The 20,849-nt window shown below is 45.6% G+C and overlaps 1 protein-coding gene across 4 annotated transcripts in view; it reads right to left on the reverse strand.

Annotated features, from left to right (window-relative positions):
• Positions 1–19,068, reverse strand: part of rsrc1 (arginine/serine-rich coiled-coil 1) — a 150,042-nt gene extending 130,974 nt beyond the window's left edge. The window contains exons 1-3 of one of the 4 annotated variants that reach the window (XM_029122702.2): positions 18,907–19,066; positions 18,074–18,266; positions 13,099–13,221 (exon numbers count right to left, since the gene is read on the reverse strand). In XM_029122702.2, coding sequence (XP_028978535.1) covers positions 13,099–13,221; positions 18,074–18,249 — 299 coding nt within the window. In that variant the 5' untranslated portion in view covers positions 18,250–18,266; positions 18,907–19,066. Of the gene's footprint in view, positions 1–13,098; positions 13,222–18,073; positions 18,267–18,737; positions 18,886–18,906 lie in introns of those variants that run through there. The other 3 variants (XM_029122701.2, XM_029122707.2, XM_029122713.2) reach the window with 3 other exon arrangements.
• Positions 19,069–20,849: the final 1,781 nt, after the last annotated feature.

The following is a 20,849-nucleotide window of genomic DNA, read 5'->3' on the forward strand; positions in this document are numbered from 1 at the left end:
TTATTAAATCCCTTTCTGAAGCCCATACCTTTCCCCAGAGGAATAGTCATTGGTCTATTATGTTCACTTTTGGGACATCATAAAAATTGCCTGACAAGACTGATATTATACTTTTTTTTTCAAGCTGCACTTTTACAAATAGAGCACACAATTGATTTAATTTATATTCTCTCCCAGGTGGCACAATGGTCTAATGTGCTCTTTCACAGAACCAAGCTGACCACCATTGTCAGCAGAGATTTCCTGGTCTCACCTCAAATTCTAGAGTCCATTAAGCAGCTTGTGCACTTCAAAGCAGAGGTCATCAGGTAAGTATGTGCACCATTCCACGTGTATTCATGGAAGAACAGTTTGGAGAAAAAAAGCAGAATGGCTTTGTGAAGGGGTTATCTACGAGGAATGCCTGACACGATATTCCAGAATGAACTTGTGGCAAGGTTGGATTGGGTGAAGATCTGTTCATAGCAAGCTTATAAAGAGCAACGCACACAGATGATGGGAATGTTAACACAGCCTATATTTGCATGGTTCTAGAATTATGGAAATGATAATCACAACTATGTAGTCTCTCAGAACTGACAGAAAATGGAAATAACACTTTCAATGTGTTTATAGCATCTCTTAAGGGGAGTGCATAGCCAAAAAAGAGATCTTTATCACTATAAATGTTACATGAAATGGACACGCTTTTGGAGCGACTAAACATATTAACAAACAACAGCAAGTCCATTTGATTTATTTTTCTCCTTATTTGGTTTGGCCGAACACAAGAATGATGATTTTGGGAAATATAAATTTGCCAGTATTACTTTGGAGGAGATAATTGGCCGTCATGGATGTTACTGAGTCTGAAAGAGCTCTTTGCTCTGCCACCTCAGGTCTCTTGGCCGTCCTGGCCCAACGGGAGGGTAGCTCCCCCTCAACCAAGTCAAAGCTCTTCTCTGTCCTCCTGGCACCCAAACGGTGGAGCCAGCTTCCCCTTGAAGCTAGGACAGCAGAGTCCCTGCCCATTTTCAGAAAACTCCTGAAACCTTACCTTTTTAAAGACTCCAAAATATGCAAATTAGACAATATACCTACATTTGCCAAAACACTTTTCTGGACACTGGGAAAAGTCAGCGTATTACATAAGGGTTTCGCTTGGATAAAAAAACAACATTTATTTTCAAATATAATTTTAAAAAGGACACCATTTTCAAATATTATAGATTTTATAGTTATTCCAAAGCTAAAAAGATAGATGCTGACTATGTAACAAAACAAACTATCATAAATACCTCATGAAGATGGCTGTAAAAAATAAATGTAACATAATTCAAAGGAATTATTTGGGTACATAATAAAAAAAAAACACTACTTCCTACTTCAGCTGGGTCTGTATTCCTTCCTTAAATCTCATCTTCACATATAACAGGAGTGGAAAAACAAGCACTGTGAGCCTTCTTAAAGCTGTGAAACTATTGACTGAAATGCCTTATTCCCGACTTGGACGCCTACTCTATAATGGGGAAAAAATCATGCAGCATTTAAACACTCCACTTTAAAATGTAGGCCTCACTGAGAATAACGAACACGGTTAAACTCTGAAAATATTACTTATTTTAAACGCTCAGATTGACCTTTGCGTGCTTATACAAGATGCAAAACTGTGTTTCTATTTTTGACAAAATCCACATATTGTCACACCAATACACTTAAATGTAATCGCTGCCTAAGGGAGGCGTAGAAGATTGAGTGATTTATCCAACTCTGTTACATGTGTACACGTGTTCTCTTTGGAAATGTCTCAGAGACCTTCAACCAACAATCCCACCACCTGCACAGCTCCCTCTAGACTCTCCTGATTTACCCTGGACAGGCTGCCACACTAAAACATATGACAGACTCAATCAGGCCTACGCAAAAAGGACAGGATAACAGACAGACTGACATTCAGCCTACTAAGTACAGGCAAGACGCACAATCAGGACTGATTGCCCTTTTCCGCGACGGTCAGCCTATTAACATGAACTTTGACCCAGCTCGTGCGGGTCAGCGCTCTGGTCACTGACTGACGTATAACCGATGGTTGCTTACGGAAGCCTACAGAGTACGTCTTCGCTGTTGGCACGGTAAAGATTTAAAACGCGCTCAGAAGGTCGTCTCGAACCAAAAGCGTGAAAGGTTTTTAAACGGCAACTGCGCCTTAAGGCGAGCGAGTTTAACAGTGTGTCACAGTGAGTTTGGTTATGTTTGCAGAGTCACTGTGTTGTCTTACCGCAGCACAGAGCTGAGTGGGGGCTCCATCTGCGGCACGCAGAGAGAATGGGGGGGGGCGGACTACTAAGACAGCCGCGCTTCAGACACAATGTGTTCTTAATTAGCAGGTGTGCTCTTAGGGGCAAGATGATGGGGAGTTTTTACCCTCCGTCGATTTTCTGCATGTGTATTTATGAAGTGGCATAAGATCTGAGGCCCTTACCATAACAGTGTTTTATTGTTTAAATGTGGACGGTTATGGTGCTCACGCTTAAGTGATTTAGGGAACCTCACAACGGTGGTATAAGAAATATCATAAACGCTGAAACCAAACATGTGGACTCACTGTAAAAGGGGGTAAAGGGGAGGGGAAGGAAAGGCCGACACAAAGCAGACATGCATTCCACCTTAGTGGGGGAAACTACACTTAATTAAACATGTAAGTGCATCTGAAACATCGCCTCGTAAAACCACCAAATTATTAGTTTTACCCCGGACGAGCTGAAATGAAATTTGGCGCCTACTCAGAAGCAGAGGAAGAGAGAAAGAGACACACAAAGAGAGAAAAATAAGCTTTTTAATTTATTTTTCATAAATACAGTCTGAGCTGATTTTGAGAACAAGGTGTCTCTCAAACACAGTCAAAAAAATATGAATAATTATGTTCAGAGAATAATACTTCTCTTTCACATCTGTCGATCCACATCAACTAAGTGTCTGGTAACAAATAAAAAAAGTGATGGCCACAGATATCACATTTTATTAAGGATCAATCTCGGGCTGGTTACGAGACAACTCTCAAACGGCTGGGTTTTCTTCGGGCCCTATACAACACACTGCAGCGGAGTGCTGACAGCCTAATAACTACAGGCCCCACTTCAAACAGGGCCCCTTTGCTTTCAACACACACACACAGACACACACACCTTATTCACAGACTAAACAGCAACTGCCATCTTCACTTCTCTGTTTGTCTTCAGCTTTAACGTATATGCAAAAAAAGTGAACATTCGAAAAGTGACACTGAAAAGATAAAACCTGTGAACCATGTGGTCCCCCACACCCTGTTCCTACCAGCGAACATCAAGAGAAAGACACCGCGATCACAGCGGTGGCGTCGGAGACGTCACGTGACCGGACATGCACCGTCACACAGAGCGACCTAATCCCCGGCCTGATTTCTTTGTGGGGGACAACTACGTGCGATTGGGTTCGCCCTGATATCTAGTTGCTGAAACGCTGCGCTGCTCTGCTGTTGATAACCTTGGAGCAGGCCTGACCACCGTAACAGTCCACTATCTCTGCAGTAACAGACAATATCCTGCATGTCAGCTGCAGGTTGGACTGGGGTGGACCTGAGAGAGGACAGGCTGAGCGTGGACAGGCTGGATGGGCTCCGTTCGGGACGAATTAAGAAAGTAGACGAAATGCCAGAGAAAACTTTTACGATCGGACTCAAGATTTAAAAGGAAAATAAATAAATTAAAAGATGTTCTCGGTGAAAATTGGTGGCAATGACTTTTTAGTCATTTTCTGGGCGGCCACCTTCCCAAAATCTTGCACCGCCTCCGTTTGTCGGCATGGTAACACATGAATGAATTTGCGCTCATATGCTAAACAGCCTACCAGCGAAATACTGCAGCGAACGTGACCGTAGGAGGAATGGATTTTCATATCGGCAGCGTTGCCAGACGGGTAGGTTTTCCCCCAAATTGGGCTTTTTTTAAAAAGGGCTTGTACAAGCAGGATTAAAAACTAAATTATAGGCATATACGAAGAAGAGATGTGTTACTAGTAGTTATGATAGCATGTTAAATGATAGCATTTGACCTAGCGTGGTATACTGGACACCGCGAATGGAGCACATAGGGCAGATGCATGGGGTTGCTTCCGACTGCCTGTCAGCAAACCCTCTTTCCCCTATCTATTTCCACTGCCTCCATTTTAAAAAGAATAAACATTCCAACAGATATCTTGAAAATCTTCATAACAAAAACAAAAAAATAAGTACATGTTAAATGGCGAACTATGGGCTTTGATCAATCCATCAAATGTATGTTATGAAGCCATTTCAACAACAGCAGTTACTGTTACAAAACACCCCGCCGGAAACCCCAAAGAGCAAGCAAACAAGAAGGCTGATGCACAGTGGCTACGAAAAACTCAGTACAGAGTAGGGTTGAAACGTAGAAAGAAACCTAGAGAGGAACCAGGCTCTGAGGGGTGGCCAGTGCCCACTCATCGTAGCCTGACGTCATTGTGCCGTGTGGTTCAGAAACATGAGGAGAACACTCCACCCTTACCCTGGGTGGACAAGAGAGAGACAGACAGGGTGAGGGAAAAACAAGGTCTGAACAAGGGGAACCATTTCTCCTCCCCCGGGGGGGACCAGTCTAGTGAGGAATCTACTGCTCCTGACGAAGAACACTGAGGTACTCCAACTCATCCAACCCATCGGACAGAGGTGGGGTGTCCATGTGACAGGTGAAGCATTATTTCCCCACATCTTCGTGTCGCCGACTTGGCCAGGGGCTCCATCATGGGAAGCCCCAGTCAGCAGGACAGAACAAAGACAGAAAGAAAAGCCATTCACATCGAGAAAGTGTTTCATTAGTTTTCAAAGAGTGTCCAGAGTTCAGTCAAGAAGCACATGATTCTGATTTTCATTTTGCCGCTCACCACTTTTTTCCTCTCCTTTTTTTTTTTAATTAAAATTAAAATATTAGATGGATAAGTGAAACCACATTTCCTCTTGCCTGCGCACAAGTAGATGACAAGTGTTGCCTGCCTGGAAGATTCCATTAGTCCACAGTTTGCTCGCCGGCTTTTCTGTGGTTCTGGGAGTGTGGAAGAGGGGCTGACAGTGGTTCATCCAACAGGCCGGTCCACATGGCTCTGCTTAGCACACCAACACGTGCGCGCGTACATGCGCACACAGACACATGCTCGCACACGCACGCACGCACGCCCAGCGATCCCAAAAAGAGACAAATTGGGAAAGGTAAGTAGGTGAATGTTTCAATTATAACTACTGGCATCAATGATGTCTAGCGGAGGCCTTGCCTACGGGTACTGGTACTCAACCAAAGCCACGACATTGGAGCGAGGCGGCCGGCTTTAGGCTAAGGTTTCCGTAGGGCCCAGGGGTTGGCGGGCGAGGCGTGCCGACCACTTCAGGTGTTAGGAAGAAGAGGAGGGGAGACCGCGGCGGACAGATGGCGTACGTTTATCTCCGCCTAATTGAGAGGAAGCCACGGCCACTCATTACGGAGAAAAAGGAAAAACCTTAAAAGTGGTAATACACGGGTTTCTTTTTCCTTCACCGGTCAGCTACTTCAGGGACGACCTCGTAAGTCAGACGGGGGGCAGTGTAGGGAGTGCCCCCCCCCTCCTCCTCCTCCTCCTCCACCACCACCACCACCACCACCACCCGTTCCCCCACCGCGTCATTAGACCCAGGGCTCCAAACAGCCCAATGACAACACACCGGCCCGCCAATTAGAAATAATTAGGCAGTCATTTCGTTGGCAAGTCTTTTTAAGTGCATATATAACGATGCAATGATGCTTATTAGCCGGCCCGGCTGAGCAGAGACTCAAACGGCCGCCGAAATAATTATGCCACTGATCACAAAGAGTATGCACATCTCTGTACTTCACCTTAATGCGTTTCAAAAACTCCACTTCATTACCTCCAGTAATTAATCCTTCATTAATTGCAGGAAAAGCCCAGTTTACCTCCCTTCGTTTCTAATTATCATCTTATAAATAGTTATGGTTCTAATTAATGTGTTCATTAGGCAGGATATTTTTCTCAAAGCCGCGCGTGGAGCCAAAGGTTCAGCGCCTCTCTCAGAAGCCTAACCAGCCAGAAGGTGAGGCCATTCTGGTTGCATTTGCTTTTATTTTACTACATTCAACCTCCTAATTGGCATTTAAAACCCAATTTGGAAGAACTTCAAGAAGCTTAAATGGAGGAGAAAAGTAGGGAAGGGAGAGATTCATTTCATATTCAGTTTGCCGATACCAGGGCAAAGAGTCAGTCTCTTGCTGTCTCCCTCTCCCTCTGTCTCTCTACATATCTCCCTCTCTCTCCATCACTTCCTGGCCAAACAGGCTTTTCTCCATGTGATGAAAAGAACGTCCGTCCGGCTCTTTATCAGCTGAATCCTTCTCTAAGCCAATCAAATGTGGGCCGGTGTGTGAACGACATGTCATTGTTTTAAAGGATCCTTGAAAGAGGTAGCTACATACCCAGTAAAGGCAGAACCTTCCTTTGAAGCCCAGAGGCCAGCCGTGAAAAACTAAAAGGAAAGGGAACGGAGATGCCCAGTCAGAGTGAAAGCCTGTGGATATTAATAAATACATCAGACAACGACGATGCGATCGAGGTCAAAGAGCAGCAACAGCCCCTAATATTTACAGAAAACAGCCGAACCGACGGTAATAACGATGTGGTTAAACGACATAACCGTTGCGACTCTACGATTCACATTCCGGAGACGCTTTTGTTTGACGAATTCAGAACATCTACCTCTTAGGGTCTCAGGTGGTTCCTGAACCGTACTGTGAGACGCTGAAACACTGAGATTCCCGTGGCAAGGTCGTTTTCACTTGAACAACACACAATAGGGTTGGTGCAATCAAAACCCACAAAATGTTTTCTGTTATCTGAATTGAAATAGAACCAAAAACAGAGATCTATTTTTGATTAGGAAATAAAAAAAAGTCAAACAAACAAACCGCTAACTCTGTCTATTGCAAAGTGTTGGCAAAGAAGCACAGTGCACTGAGGCTATCACAAAGCTGTGTGTCTGTGTGTGTACCAGTTTGTTTAACGGCAGGACAGACTCTGGCATATCTGCCGAGCGGCTAGGTTCCTACCCAGGGGAGTGGGGCTGGGGGGCTGGTGTGGAGTATGTGCCTGGAGGAGAGGGGGTGGACGGGGGGGGGGCTTTTGGCAGGAGCGGGGAACAGTGCCTCGCGGCGAGCCAGCGATGAAAGGGCCCGTCCGTGTCAGTCACTTACTTCTCTCTTTGGTAAATAAAGGTTTCTGACAACAAAGCAGTGAGCAGTGCTCGAACGGCCTTTAAAGGGGATAAATAAAAAGACTGGATGCAGAGGGAAGGGGGAAAAAACCTCTGAAAAAGCACCTCAGATCCTCCAAACTGGAAGCATGTTGATTTTTATGAAGTAAAGAGCACCCGTCACAACACAGCCGGGTCATCTTTCAGTTTAAATCAACACTTTGTATAAGTTGGGTATAAATGTGAGGCGTGAAGGAGAATGCACATCCCTGGACCAATGTGGAGGTGGGCCGGCACTGGAGACGGGCAGCGAGATAACAGGTATATATATATATATAGACACCTGCAGGTTGTCTCCCAGCACACAAACACACAGTCACCAGGTTACGCTACCCAACACTCCCAGTAGAAAAAACTAAGATTGGAAGACCTGTTTTATGAAGAAAAGAAGACAAAAAAAAACATTTCAATAGAGTATTTATTTTCTTCCTTGTGAACTAACGCTCTTAACACTGTCCACCAACATTCCAAAATCCCACGGCTGTTTTTCTACCAGTCTCGAGGTCTCGGGGGTGTCGGGGTTGTCACTTCTCCGTTACACACACCTGCCCGCCCAGCGCCCCGTCCGGACACACCCGACACATCGTCCTTCTACACCCCTCCAACGCCGCCCGCCGTAGCCGCCGGAGGCCTGATGTCCAATCCAGACACCATGAAAACAGAGAGGACCCGAAACTCCTGCTACACTTTTTCAAAGCCCCGCCCCCCCCCCACCTCCACCCGCCTCCGTCAATAAACTCTTGTTGATCTTTTTTTTTTTTTTTATCTTTCCCATAACCCTGATTCCCAACACGGCGGCCCCTCCTCCTCCTCCTCCTCCTCCTCCCCCTCCTCCTCCTCCTCCTCCTCTCAACACATGGTGACCTTGCATGTGCCCCCCCCCCCCCCCCCCACCCAACAACGAGACACAGGCAGGAAAAGCCATCAGGCAGATGTACAGCGGTGACCAAGCACCTCATTTCATTGCACTGGAAAATTGCTGTGCAGAATAAATACAAGGCCATCACTCACGCCTTGTGTGATCTTCCAGCGCACCACGGAGGAGGCTTTCCGTTCTGGAAGCGCCGAGCTACGGAGCAACACACACACGCACGCACGCACACACACGCGCACGCACGCACACACACACGGCCCAACCTGGTCTGGTGGTAGACATTCACTTGTTGGCGGCTGAGCAGAACTCCTCACTGGAGCGATAGTGTTTCCTAGATGAGTTGACAGACCTCAGGGGAGGAGGGCATGATAATTAGGAGGCCCTGGGCTTGATGCACATGACAATCACAGTGATCTAACCGCTCGGCCGTTAGCAGGGCTAAACCCTTACGCAAGCACTATGCCCCACGACTGGAACATGCCTCTGAAATATTAATGAGAGAAATGTAAGCATCTGCGTGCGTGCGTGCGTGTGTGTGTGTGTGTGTGTGTGTGTGTGAGAGAGACGTTGGATGTTTGAGGTCAAGTGCTGGATTAGTAACACTATGACTGCCTCCATGTTTCTCCAGTGAACCACTGACACTGACAGACAGGACAGCTGACAGAGAAAAGGAGACAGACAGGGGAAAAACGGGAGACAGACAGATGGGAGACAGGGAGACAGACGGGAGACAGGGAGACAGACGGGAGACAGGGAGACAGACGGGAGACAGGGAGACAGACGGACGGGAGACAGGGAGACAGACAGACGGGAGACAGACACTATGTCATGCATGCCCCCATCATTCACCTCCAAATGTAACCAAATTCTGATGAAATCTGTTCACGATCCCTCCATAATTTTGAACAGGGTAGTTTTGTTGTCGGCGCTTAGCTGTCCCCAGTCAACTGGAGCAGTGAACTGAGCCGTGACACCTCTCCCCAACCTCACATAACGAGACTGGAGGATCTAACTCCTCTGATCAAAGGGAATAAACATTAATGACTAATGGCTAATCTGCTACTCTTGTCTGTTGTACACTTTTTTTTGGGGGGGGGGGGGGTTTGATTGGCTGTCTGTGTAGTGTTAGGAGAATCTCCGGTCTTCAAATCAGTTTCTGATTGCAAAAGGAAAGAGGGAGTTGCTTTGAAACAGTGAACACATTGATAGAGCATTATTCTGATTTCATTTATTGATTTTCTTATATCTACATAAAGGACCTGAAGGTAATATTCACCCCACCACCAGACTGTCCTAATCTTCTCCCCCACAATATCTCCACGCGGCTGCTATTATTCTCATTCCTCTGAATAATATCCCTCACCCACACACATACATACACACCCCCCCCCCCCCCCCACTCCCATATTCTATATCTCGTGCCGCGCCGGCGTCCCGGGCTGCTCCGAGTGAGCGCCTCATATCCTGTCAGCGTATCAATCACCGGGGCCCTGTCCACTCAATCCACCTTTGATTTATCAGGCAGCCTCGACCCAAACCCTTTTAACACGACAGTGACAGATAGCAGCCTGGACCACGGCAACCTGTTCCACTTAGCTCCCACCCGGGGGCTAGGAGTGTCCCACCCGCATCACAAACCACCACCCGGGGGCTAGGAGTGTCCCACCCGCATCACCAACCACCACCCGGGCGCTAGGAGTGTCCCACCCGCATCACAAACCACCACCCGGGGGCTAGGAGTGTCCCACCCGCATCACAAACCACCACCCGGGGGCTAGGAGTGTCCCACCCGCATCACAAACCACCACCCGGGGGCTAGGAGTGTCCCACCCGCATCACCAAACCCCACCCGGGGGCTAGGAGTGTCCCACCCGCATCACCAAACCACCAACCGGGGGCTAGGGGTGTCCAACCCGGATCACCAACCCCCACCCGGGCGGGCAGGCTGGCAGCAGCCCCAGAACGTACACATAAAGCCTGGCAGCAGTTGACTGGGTTTAGGGGTTGGCTTCAAAACGGTCCAGATGCATACATACTCCGACACGAGAGACAGAAGACATGGACTTGCGACATTAATCAGGAACATTGTGGGGCAAAGTGTGACACGCTTCCCACAATCCTCAGGTGCGTGCTCAGACATTCATGGGTATCCCCTTACTTCCCAGGAACCAACAGGTTCAAACTGTTGCCGTTTGCACTAATAGCAACTAGAGCATCAAGCAAATACCCTGGCCTGGATGCAGTGGACGGCCTATTGGACTGGTACGTTTCCTGTTGCAGATGTTTGTCAAGTCAGTCGTAATGAAACCGATTCCCCACTTTAAATGCAGGATGCACCCCCCCCCCACCCCCCCCCACCCCCCACCGCTCAGAGCTCTGCTTAAGCCGATTACAGGAGGCTTCCCTCTTTAATCGCATTGCTTCATTTGTAAACACGGAGATATCATCCACTGTAATTCCAAATCTCACTGCTACTTTCATGTGACACTGGCGTCAACGCCCCGTTCGGTTCAGGGCGTGCTGTCTTTGTCCCAGTAGTCGGGGGAAGGGCGCCGGAGGAGGACAGGTGAGGTTACCCAGTCTGGGTGCGCACACATACAATGTCAGCCTCCACCTAAAACGGGGCACCTCCACCTAATCGGGGTGCCCTGCTAGTAAAGCCTCTACCACCAGTTAACACCCCGTCGACATTTCAACGGACTTCAACGCCGGTGTTTCACCAGACGCTCTCATCCCGGGAGACTTACACGGCAGCAGTTAGGGTCGAGTGCCTTGCTCAAGGGCACGACAGATATCTCACACTGTCAGTTCTGCGATTCAAATCGGCGACCTTTAAGTGACGGGCCGAAGATCTAACCACTGGGTGATCCGCTGGCATCTGTTACGACGGCGCCGCCATTCTTCCCTTCAGCCATACAACAGGTAAACCAGAGGCCTCGTTTGCATACATTATGCATTTGTTAAGCCTTTTCTTATAGTTCTAACAGATTTGAACAGCTTAGTTTAGTGGTTCATTCGCAGATTTGCAATTTCTATGACGACCACACTGGGAGCTAAACCTCGCGGTTCAGACAATAATAATATTTCAATAAACCATGATTAGATAATGATGTGATTAATTCATTTCAGCAGGGTCCTTTTTTCCTGGGCTCCCTGAAGAGGGAAGCAGCGAATAGGGACACAAATGTGTATTTGACCTCTTGGGTTGATGTGTGTGCCTGTACTTCATTAACAGGATCCCAAGTAACGAACAAGGTGCTGCTAATAAGCATTCCTCTGTGCATGTCTGCGTGCATGTGCACGCGCGTGCGCGCGCGCGTGTGTGTGTGTGTGTGTGTGTGTGCATGTGTGTCAAACAGCTGTCACAGTAATGTACAGAGAGGCTCAGGGAGTCAAAGTGTCTTTAATGACAGCCTGCCACGTGTTAATGACATTCACCACCACAGCAAACAAACCACACTAAGATACTGCCCCAACCTTCTAGTGGCAGCATGCGCACCCACTAACTCTCACACACACACGCGCGCACGCACGCAGTCACTCTTACACACACACAAAGTTAGTGCTACACAAACACACACAATCACTCCTACACACACACACACACACACACACACAGTCACTCTTACACACACACACAAAGTTAGTGCTACACAAACACACACAATCACTCCTACACACACACACACACACACACACACAGTCACTCTTACACACACACACACAAAGTTAGTGCTACACACACACACAGTCAGTGCTACACACACACACACACAGTAACTCCTACACAGACACACACACACAGTAACTCCTACACACAGTCACACTTATATACACACACACACACAGTCACTTTTACACACACACACACACACACACACAAAGTCACACACACAGTCAGTCTAACACACACACAGTCACTCCTTGACACACACACACACACACATACACACACACAATCATTCCTACACAATCATTCCTACACATGACTGGAACATGCCACACACACACAGTCAGTCCTACACACAAACACACAAACACAGTCAGTGCTACACACACAGTCAGTGCTACACACACAGTCAGTGCTACACACACACAGTAACTCCTTCATACATATACACACAGTAACACCTACAAACAGTCTCACTTATATACACACATAGTCACTCTTACATACACACACAGTCACTCTTACACACACACAGTGACACACACTCTCTGCCACACACACGCACTCTCTCACTCAAACACTTACACAAACTCACACACACACTGGTGCATGAGGGAGTGTATGGATGTGTATGGATGTGTACGGGTGTGTATGGCTGTGTACGGGTGTGTATGGCTGTGTACGGGTGTGTATGGCTGTGTATGGCTGTGTATGGGTGTGTATGGATGTGTACGGGTGTGTATGGCTGTGTACGGGTGTGTATGGCTGTGTACGGGTGTGTATGGATGTGTACGGGTGTGTATGGATGTGTACGGGTGTGTATGGCTGTGTACAGGTGTGTATGGATGTGTACGGGTGTGTATGGCTGTGTACAGGTGTGTATGGCTGTGTACGGGTGTGTATTGATGTGTACAGGTGTGTATGGATGTGTACGGGTGTGTATGGATGTGTACGGGTGTGTATTGATGTGTACGGGTGTGTATGGATGTGTACGGGTGTGTATTGATGTGTACAGGTGTGTATGGATGTGTACGGGTGTGTACGGTAGCCTATCCCTACCACCCCTGACCCCATCTCTCCCACCCCCTGGAACCCATTCCTTCTCCCCCAGACCCCCCTTCCAGACCCCCCTTGCAGACCCCATCCCTTCCCCCCCGGACTCCTCCCTCCAGACACCATCCCCCTCCCTCCAGACACCATCCCTCCAACCACGGACCCCATGCATCCTACCTGTGGGTGTGGCTGTGTGACCTATGGGAGCGGTTGGTCCTGCCTCGGTCTCTGTCTCCACTCCGACTCCTCCTCCTGCGGGACGATTCGTGGGACGAGCTGCTGCTGGACCGCCGCCTGTGTCTGACACACACAGAAAACACAGCCTGTGTCCGACACGCGCAGAAAACACAGCCTGTGTCCGACACGCGCAGAAAACACAGCCTGTGTCCGACCCAAACAGAAAACACAGCCTGCGTCTGACACACACAGAAAACACGCGGCCTGCGTCTGACACACACAGAAAACACGCGGCCTGCGTCTGACACACACAGAAAATTCACGCTTGATTAATTCATTAATGACTCACTGTGCTGGTCTAAGATTAGCAGATAAAATCCTGTTTTCCCCCCTTTTGAAGCTCATATCGACACCTCCCCCGGCTGCCCCCTCACACCCGTCTTCCAAGCATTTCTGTCACAAGCAGTAGATCCTCTCTAACTCTGCGCTTATCAGCGTTCCACAACAAGTCACACTGGGTGAGAAACAATGGGTGTATCCTGGTCACACCTCATAACTGATATGTCCCTCACAATCCTAATTTGGCATGTTGTTAACTTCATAATCAAATAATTTGCTCATTACTTTCCGTAGCTAGCCGCATTGATGTTCCCGGTGGCTGTGCACCAAATCACAGAGCCTCATCTGTTTTAACCACACGTATCTCAGGGTACCGGACTACAAGACATTCTGCAGCAGTTTAGCAAGGCTGTAGAAACACTATTCTGCTCGTACACACTGATGTTGTTCAAATGCTGTTTAGACAGCGCTGGGACTGATAGCATGTAGCATTGTGGGAGATAAGCTACATTTCGGGGGGGGGCCTGTTTGACTCAGACACGGTTTGGGTAATATTCATTATTAAAACAACTATTTTCTTTAACACCATCTCCCTCTCACTCCTCCTCCTCCTCCTCCTCACCAACTATATCTGCTTAGCACTAAAAACACAAGCCGTCTCCACTGGGAGCCCAGCAACACGGGGGGGGGAGGACTGAACAAATATTAGAGATGTTGAATTATCAAAACACATTTGTTACAACTTACTATTAGTGAGACAATGAGAAAGAGAGAGAGAGACATTAGTATTCGCTGGGTTGGCTGGATCAAGAGCACGTTGGTTAAAGACTTATTTCGTCATAGCCCGGGCATTTCAGACACCCGTTTAGCTCAAGAAAAGCATGGGATGGCACATTGGTTAAACTTGCCACGCACGCACGCACGCGCGCACACCGAGATAATGTAAGATTACACGGCCGGTTAGGCAAAGTGGAAGCGACCGCTATGGCAAATAAGACGGAGGCTGTCAGAAAACGCAGGGGCGCGCTTTCTTAGATGATTAACCATCATCTGCGCATCCTAAATGGCACCCAAATCCCTCATTTGGCTCCCTAATTCCCATACACGGTGCCTTTAGAATGTGTGCAGCACACTGGATGTAGTGCGCGCGACTCATGTCGTAGGTTGACATTTGGGATGCAGATTAAGCACACGTAAACATAGAGCCATAGCAATCCAGATACAGTCGTGGCCAAAAATTACTCTTCAAAAGATAATTGTTTTTAAAGGTAAGCTGAACTTGAACTTGTGTCTCCACTGTTCTTTATTTCACTGTTAATATCATAGAACCTTCAAATATCCGCTTAAATCAGTAAAACAATGCACACCCAAGACTTAATACTTGGCAGGAAAACAAAGAAATACATAAGTGGATGCAGAAAGATCTTCAAATGTTATAAGAAATGGTATTTGAATAAAGCGCACGGACGCCAATATTTCTGGCAACGACTATATTTGGAGGATTTTAACTTGTTTCCATGTTGCCAATGACGAACTCTCAATTTTGACACCGGTCTTTCCAAGGCGGATAATGAATGACTGATTCCGTAGGTAGATTGAAGGCCGATGTTTTAAACGGCTACAACAAGCCCCACCACCCCACTCCACCAAATCCCAGACCAGTGAGCCATTCTCTCAATACCACCAATGATTTCCCATCAAGGGTAATGGACCCTGACCAAAGCTCATAAATAATGACTATCAACTGGCCTTGTCTAAACGACTGCAGGCAGCAGTGGTGGGAAAGTCAAGCACGGGACTTTGTGTTCAGGCGTGCGCGCGTGCGTGGCAACTGTTGGTGGGTGGGGGGGGGCCTAAGTTGTCAAGTGTCATTAGCTGTCACGTGTCAGTTTAAATAGTTGATGAGTAACAGCGGAAGGTGCATAAGGACAGGCAGGGCATGACGAAGCAGTTACCATGACAGTTAAAATCCTAACTAATTTAATTAACTGGCTATTGATAGTTAGACTAGTGGAACGTGCCATTTCTAAATGTTTGCGCATTAGTATAGTTTCAACAAGCTGACATGATATTCAAAGAAGCTTCGACACGGTGGCATTGCCTAATGAACCAAGGATCTTGCTAAAATATGTGTAATCGGTTGGGACGCTAAGTGAAATGTGAAGAAAAACAGAATGCAATGATGTGCAAATACTTTCAACCCTATATTCAATAGAAAATAGTACAAAGACAATATATCAAATGTTGAAACTGAGAAAAGTAATTAAATGTTATTAAAAGATGTGTAATGCTAAAAAAAAACTGGTGGAACATCTCACAAATAATTAGGTAAATTGCCCACTCCATGGGCTCAGGAACACTTCCGAAAATCATTGTCTGTGAACACAGTATGTCACTGTATCTACAAATGTTAAAACTCTACAATGCTAAGAAGAAATCATATATAAACAAGACCCAGAAACACAGCTGCCTTCTCTGGGCCTGAGCTCATTTAAGATGGACTGAGGCGAAGTGGAAAACTGTCCTGTGGACTGAAGAACCAAAGTTTGAAAATCTTTTGGGGAATCATGGACCTCACACCCTCCGGACCAAAGAGGAATGGACCATCCGGCTTGTTACCAACGCACAGTTCAAAAGCCAGCATCCGGGATGGTATGGGGGTGCATTAGTGCACATGGCGTACCCCAGGGGTCGGTGCTAGGTCCATTACTCGTCACCATTAACCTTTTCCCCCTGGTTATGACCATGAGACACCACAATGTTCCCTTTCACTGCTATGCTGATGACATCCAGCTCTACCTCTCCACCAAACCCACATCCCCCCCATTTCCCATATCAACTGCCTTCAAGACATCCAGAGCTGGATGGACACAAACCTCTTCCAACTTAACAGCAACAAGACAGAGGTCATGCTCACCGGCTCCAAATCTACCCTTATCAAACCGTACAACCCCAGCATTGCCACAAGTGGTGTACCGGTCCCCCTTTCAACAACAATCAAAAGCCTTGGTGTCACCCTGGACAATTCCCTCTCATTCAAATCCCACATACAAACCACCACCTGGACGATATATTTTCACCTCTGTAACATCTACCTACTACGATCCTCACTTTCACACTCCGACACAAACTCGCATCCATGCCTTCGTCACTTCCTGCCTAGACTACTGCAACACTCACCTCTCCGGTATCCCTGACAAACTCATAAACCGACTGGAACTGGTCCAGAACTCTGCAGCCAGAATTCTCACTGGCACCAACTCAACACAGCATATCACACCAATCCTCATCAAACTACACTGGCTGCCTGTCCAACACCGTTTTAACTTCAAAAAACTCCTCGTGACATACAAAGCCCTCCATGACCTGGCTCCCTCATACCCCTCGGACCTTCTCCCGATCTAAGCCCCCACACGCTCCCTCCACCCCTCGGGACCCAGGCTCTGGAACTTACTACCCCCACACATACACAACAGACAATCAACACATTCAAAAAAACTTCTGAAAACCCACCTATCAGGTTGTGTATAACCGCTAGCTATTAACTCTTCTTCAGTCCCTACACAACAATAATTTGATCCTCTTCCCATCCATCTCTTCTAAACCTTTTGACATGGGATTCATATTCCGTTCCCTCCCCATATTAACTCTCCTTTTAATTTGGTTCTCTATTATCTGTTTAAAGTGTTTTTGCCATTGCTCATGTACAATGTCCTTGAGGGTCTTGAAAGGCATCACCAAAATACAATCTATTATTATTATTTACATAACACATCTGTGAAGGCACCATTCATGCTGAACAATATACACAGGTTTTGGAGCGACAGATGCTGCCATACAGACAATGTCATTTTCAGGGAAGGCCTTGCTTATTTCCGCAAGACAATGCCAAACCACATTCTGCACATATTACAACAGCATGGCTCCGTAGTAAAAGAGTCTAGGTGCTAAACTGGCCTGCCTGTAGTCCAGACCTATCACCCATTAAAAACATTTTGGGCATTAAGAAATGAAAAATATGACAAAGGAGACCCCAAACTGTTGAGCAGCTGAAGAAGAGGTGATGCAACACAGTGGTAAACATGCCCCTGTCCCAACTTTGAAACGTGTTGCTGGCTTCAAATTCAAAATGGGCCTGTATTCTTCCAAAAATAACAAACATTTCTCAGTTTCCACATTTTATATGTTGTCTTTGTACCATTTCCAATAAAACACAGGGGGAAATTATTTGCACATCATTACATTATGTTTTCATTTGGATTTTACGCAGCAACCCAACCACTTTGGAAATAGGGTTGTAAAATAAACCAATAAAAATAAAGGAGAGGGAGTGAAAGACGAACAGACCAGTGTGGGGCCTGGCGATGTGTAGGTGGAAGATGCTAAGCTGTTAGCAAAACCCTGTTGACAGCTGCTTCATTAGCACTACCACTAGATCGGCACCTGTCACCCATGACAGACATTTCCACATCCACTTGCTCCTTTATTCACATACCTCTAGCAGTTAATCTGGTGTTGTATAATATGCCTACAAGGTCAGTCTGCCAGTTGTGCTTGAAGGCCTCCCATCTCTGCCAGTGCAGAGTATTTTTTTACCTGCCAATGTCTGTGTAATGTAGAGGTTTTAAAGATCTACCTCCTGTCTCTCTCTCTGGAATGGCTACGAGAGCGGCTTCGTCTGCTAGACCTCTTGCTGCGGCTGGTCACCCGACTGCCAGAGGAGCTGGATGAAGAGGAGCGCCGCCTGTACTTTTCCTTCTTCTTTCTCCTGCTGTGGGTGTCCTCCTCACTGTCGGATGAGTGATGTCCCATTATCCCTCTGTAGGGGTCTGTACGGGAAGACAGAAAGCATGAGAGCAGGAAAAAGAAGCGAGTCAAACAAAATTCCATGAAATTGCCATTCATTAATTGCTCAGACAATACAGTAGGCCTAACTTACACCCTATAATATATAACTACTGAGGCTACATTGTTTAACGCACTCTTCCTCCACAACTGACACGTAATTGGCAAAACAGCTTTTCCATTTTGGATATGCAGTATAACTGTACCAAGCAGGTAACTTGTCAGGGCTACAGTACTTTCAGCAACTCGGTAACACCGGCCTTACAACAGCACGTGAACGAAATGTAAACAATGAATGTTATTAACATAGAGCTAACTACAGCTACCTAGCATTATGGCGACTTAAATATCCAATCTTAAATATTTTTTCAACTAGTAAGGTAGTAACCGCTTGTGCATGTGTGATATACACGTCTTTAATTATCTCTAGGTATAGCATGCAGACAGATTTTCACCTTATTGGCTGCTGTATGGCATGCTAAGTAGCTACTACAGCGTTAAAGCGCTAGCTTTAGGTTGCGGCTGAATACAGTTGACTACTTTGCTCCCTTAGCAGCATTGAAGTCTTATAATCATTCAGCTACTTGTACATAGACTGCAAATGAGGGGTAAGTTAATTCGTACCAAGTAGGCCTACCTTGCTTCAGATCTAAATTCTTTATTTGAAATCCACTCGAACTAAAGCTCAATGCCTGTGCAAAAGGCTACACTAGTAGATCCAGAACACATCGATCGGAGTACATTCAGTCGAGAAAATGTACCACAGAGCAATCGTTCGCGTAAACAATATTATCAAGTTCACGTTCTGCATGGGTTGTCGGAAGATGCTAGTTCCCGGTGGTAAAGGTCACTTGAATGACGTTTAAACTCCTATTGGTATTATGACAAAAACCGTATAATCGGTTAAACTGTTTCCAAAGTCGCTAATCTGTGAATTCTCACCACTTTCTTTAACCCTCTCCAACAAAATATGACAACAATTAGTTTTTAACGACAACAACTTCATCCATTCCGCTAATGTGTAGGCTTATACATTTTATATGCTATGAAAGTAACCATATAAACGTTTCTGGCCTAATAAAAACATATTTCATTTTTTTTGAGTGACTAGCAATTGTCCTGATTTGACTTTCAATGTTAAATAATCTCGTATTGTTAATTATAGGTTACCATTTCTAGGCCTGCCACTTCTGTCATTTGAGAAAAAACAAGGCTATTACTTTTAGACCTAGAATTGCTGCAAATAATAATACATTTTGATATAATGATATGAATTATAATGACTTAAAATATTATAAATTACAATTACTTAAAATAATTATCAACCACTCTGACTGTTTCAACATCAGAGTATAGGGTGGATTAGTTACTGAAAATAAAAGTTGCAAAACGTAAAATCAAAATATAAGAAAATTCAAGGAGGTTCCTCCGGGTTCCTCCCCGTTGAAAATAAATGGGAGGGAACTATCTGTAGTTGTCCAATAGAAACTCTTCTTGAAACTTCGATATTTGGTTTGGCGGAATGAATACAAAATAATTGCTATTTTCATACCTTATGATTATTAAAAAAAAATAGATGTTTCGTAATATAATGGGAAATTCCTGCAACTTTGGGATATTAAATATCAATAACTTAAAGGAGGTTCATATTCATAAGGCTAGCATAGGAGCTCACTCTCTATTGAACATAGGGGTTTGACGTCAACACTACTCATCAGATATTAAACGAATTATTAAAATAACGGGATTTGCACCAATCCAAAGAGAGGAATGGGCGGGAGCTGATTTCGTGGAATGGTCCCTTTTGTTAGGGCAAAAACATACGAATCTTATGTTATATCATATTAATTATGGTCCAGACTGAAAGATCTTTACCTATTCAGATGTGGCCTGATATATCAGTACTTAAAATTCACTTTATAGCGTCTACATATATGATGGTCATGCAACCCGAAAATAATGTGCCAATATAGCCTTGTCAATGATGTCAGACTATTCCAAGTTAAATATAAGACTTTAATAAAGGATTTTTCTCAAACTGACAACCACTAAGATAAACGACTGAAAGCATTTAGGGTTGCTTGAACAAACTCATTCGTTAGTAATTGATGCATTTGCTCACATTAAACCTAAATCCTTATTTTTGGAAAGTTCAGGACGATTTAGGCCTAATATGTGGGAGCTGTATTAAAATGAATATTAATGCAACTCTTTTGGTCCACAGGTTTTGTCTTAAATGCAAAGACAAACACAGCACGCACAAACCCACACAAAAGCAGCTTATTAGCGTTTGGGGTTGATTAGAAATGTAGGCCTGTTAGAGTGAAAACATGTCCGTATTCTGTGTGGGTTATATTGCCTAGTAATTTCAGAAGGCTTATTTCAAAATATTGTCCAACAACATGTATCTTTTTCTTCTGGTATTTTCTTCATGTTTGCCACTAACTTTGAGTTTAGGAGGTTTCAGTAGTGGCTAACCTATCCGGAATTCTAACCTTCCTATCTTGAAGATCCCATCTTGATGTTCATCTATCATGTTGATCTTCGCATTTGAAAACATTGTAGAC

This window comes from Esox lucius, chromosome 1 (genome assembly GCF_011004845.1).
Source record: "Esox lucius isolate fEsoLuc1 chromosome 1, fEsoLuc1.pri, whole genome shotgun sequence".
In the NCBI taxonomy this organism is placed as follows: domain Eukaryota; kingdom Metazoa; phylum Chordata; class Actinopteri; order Esociformes; family Esocidae; genus Esox; species Esox lucius.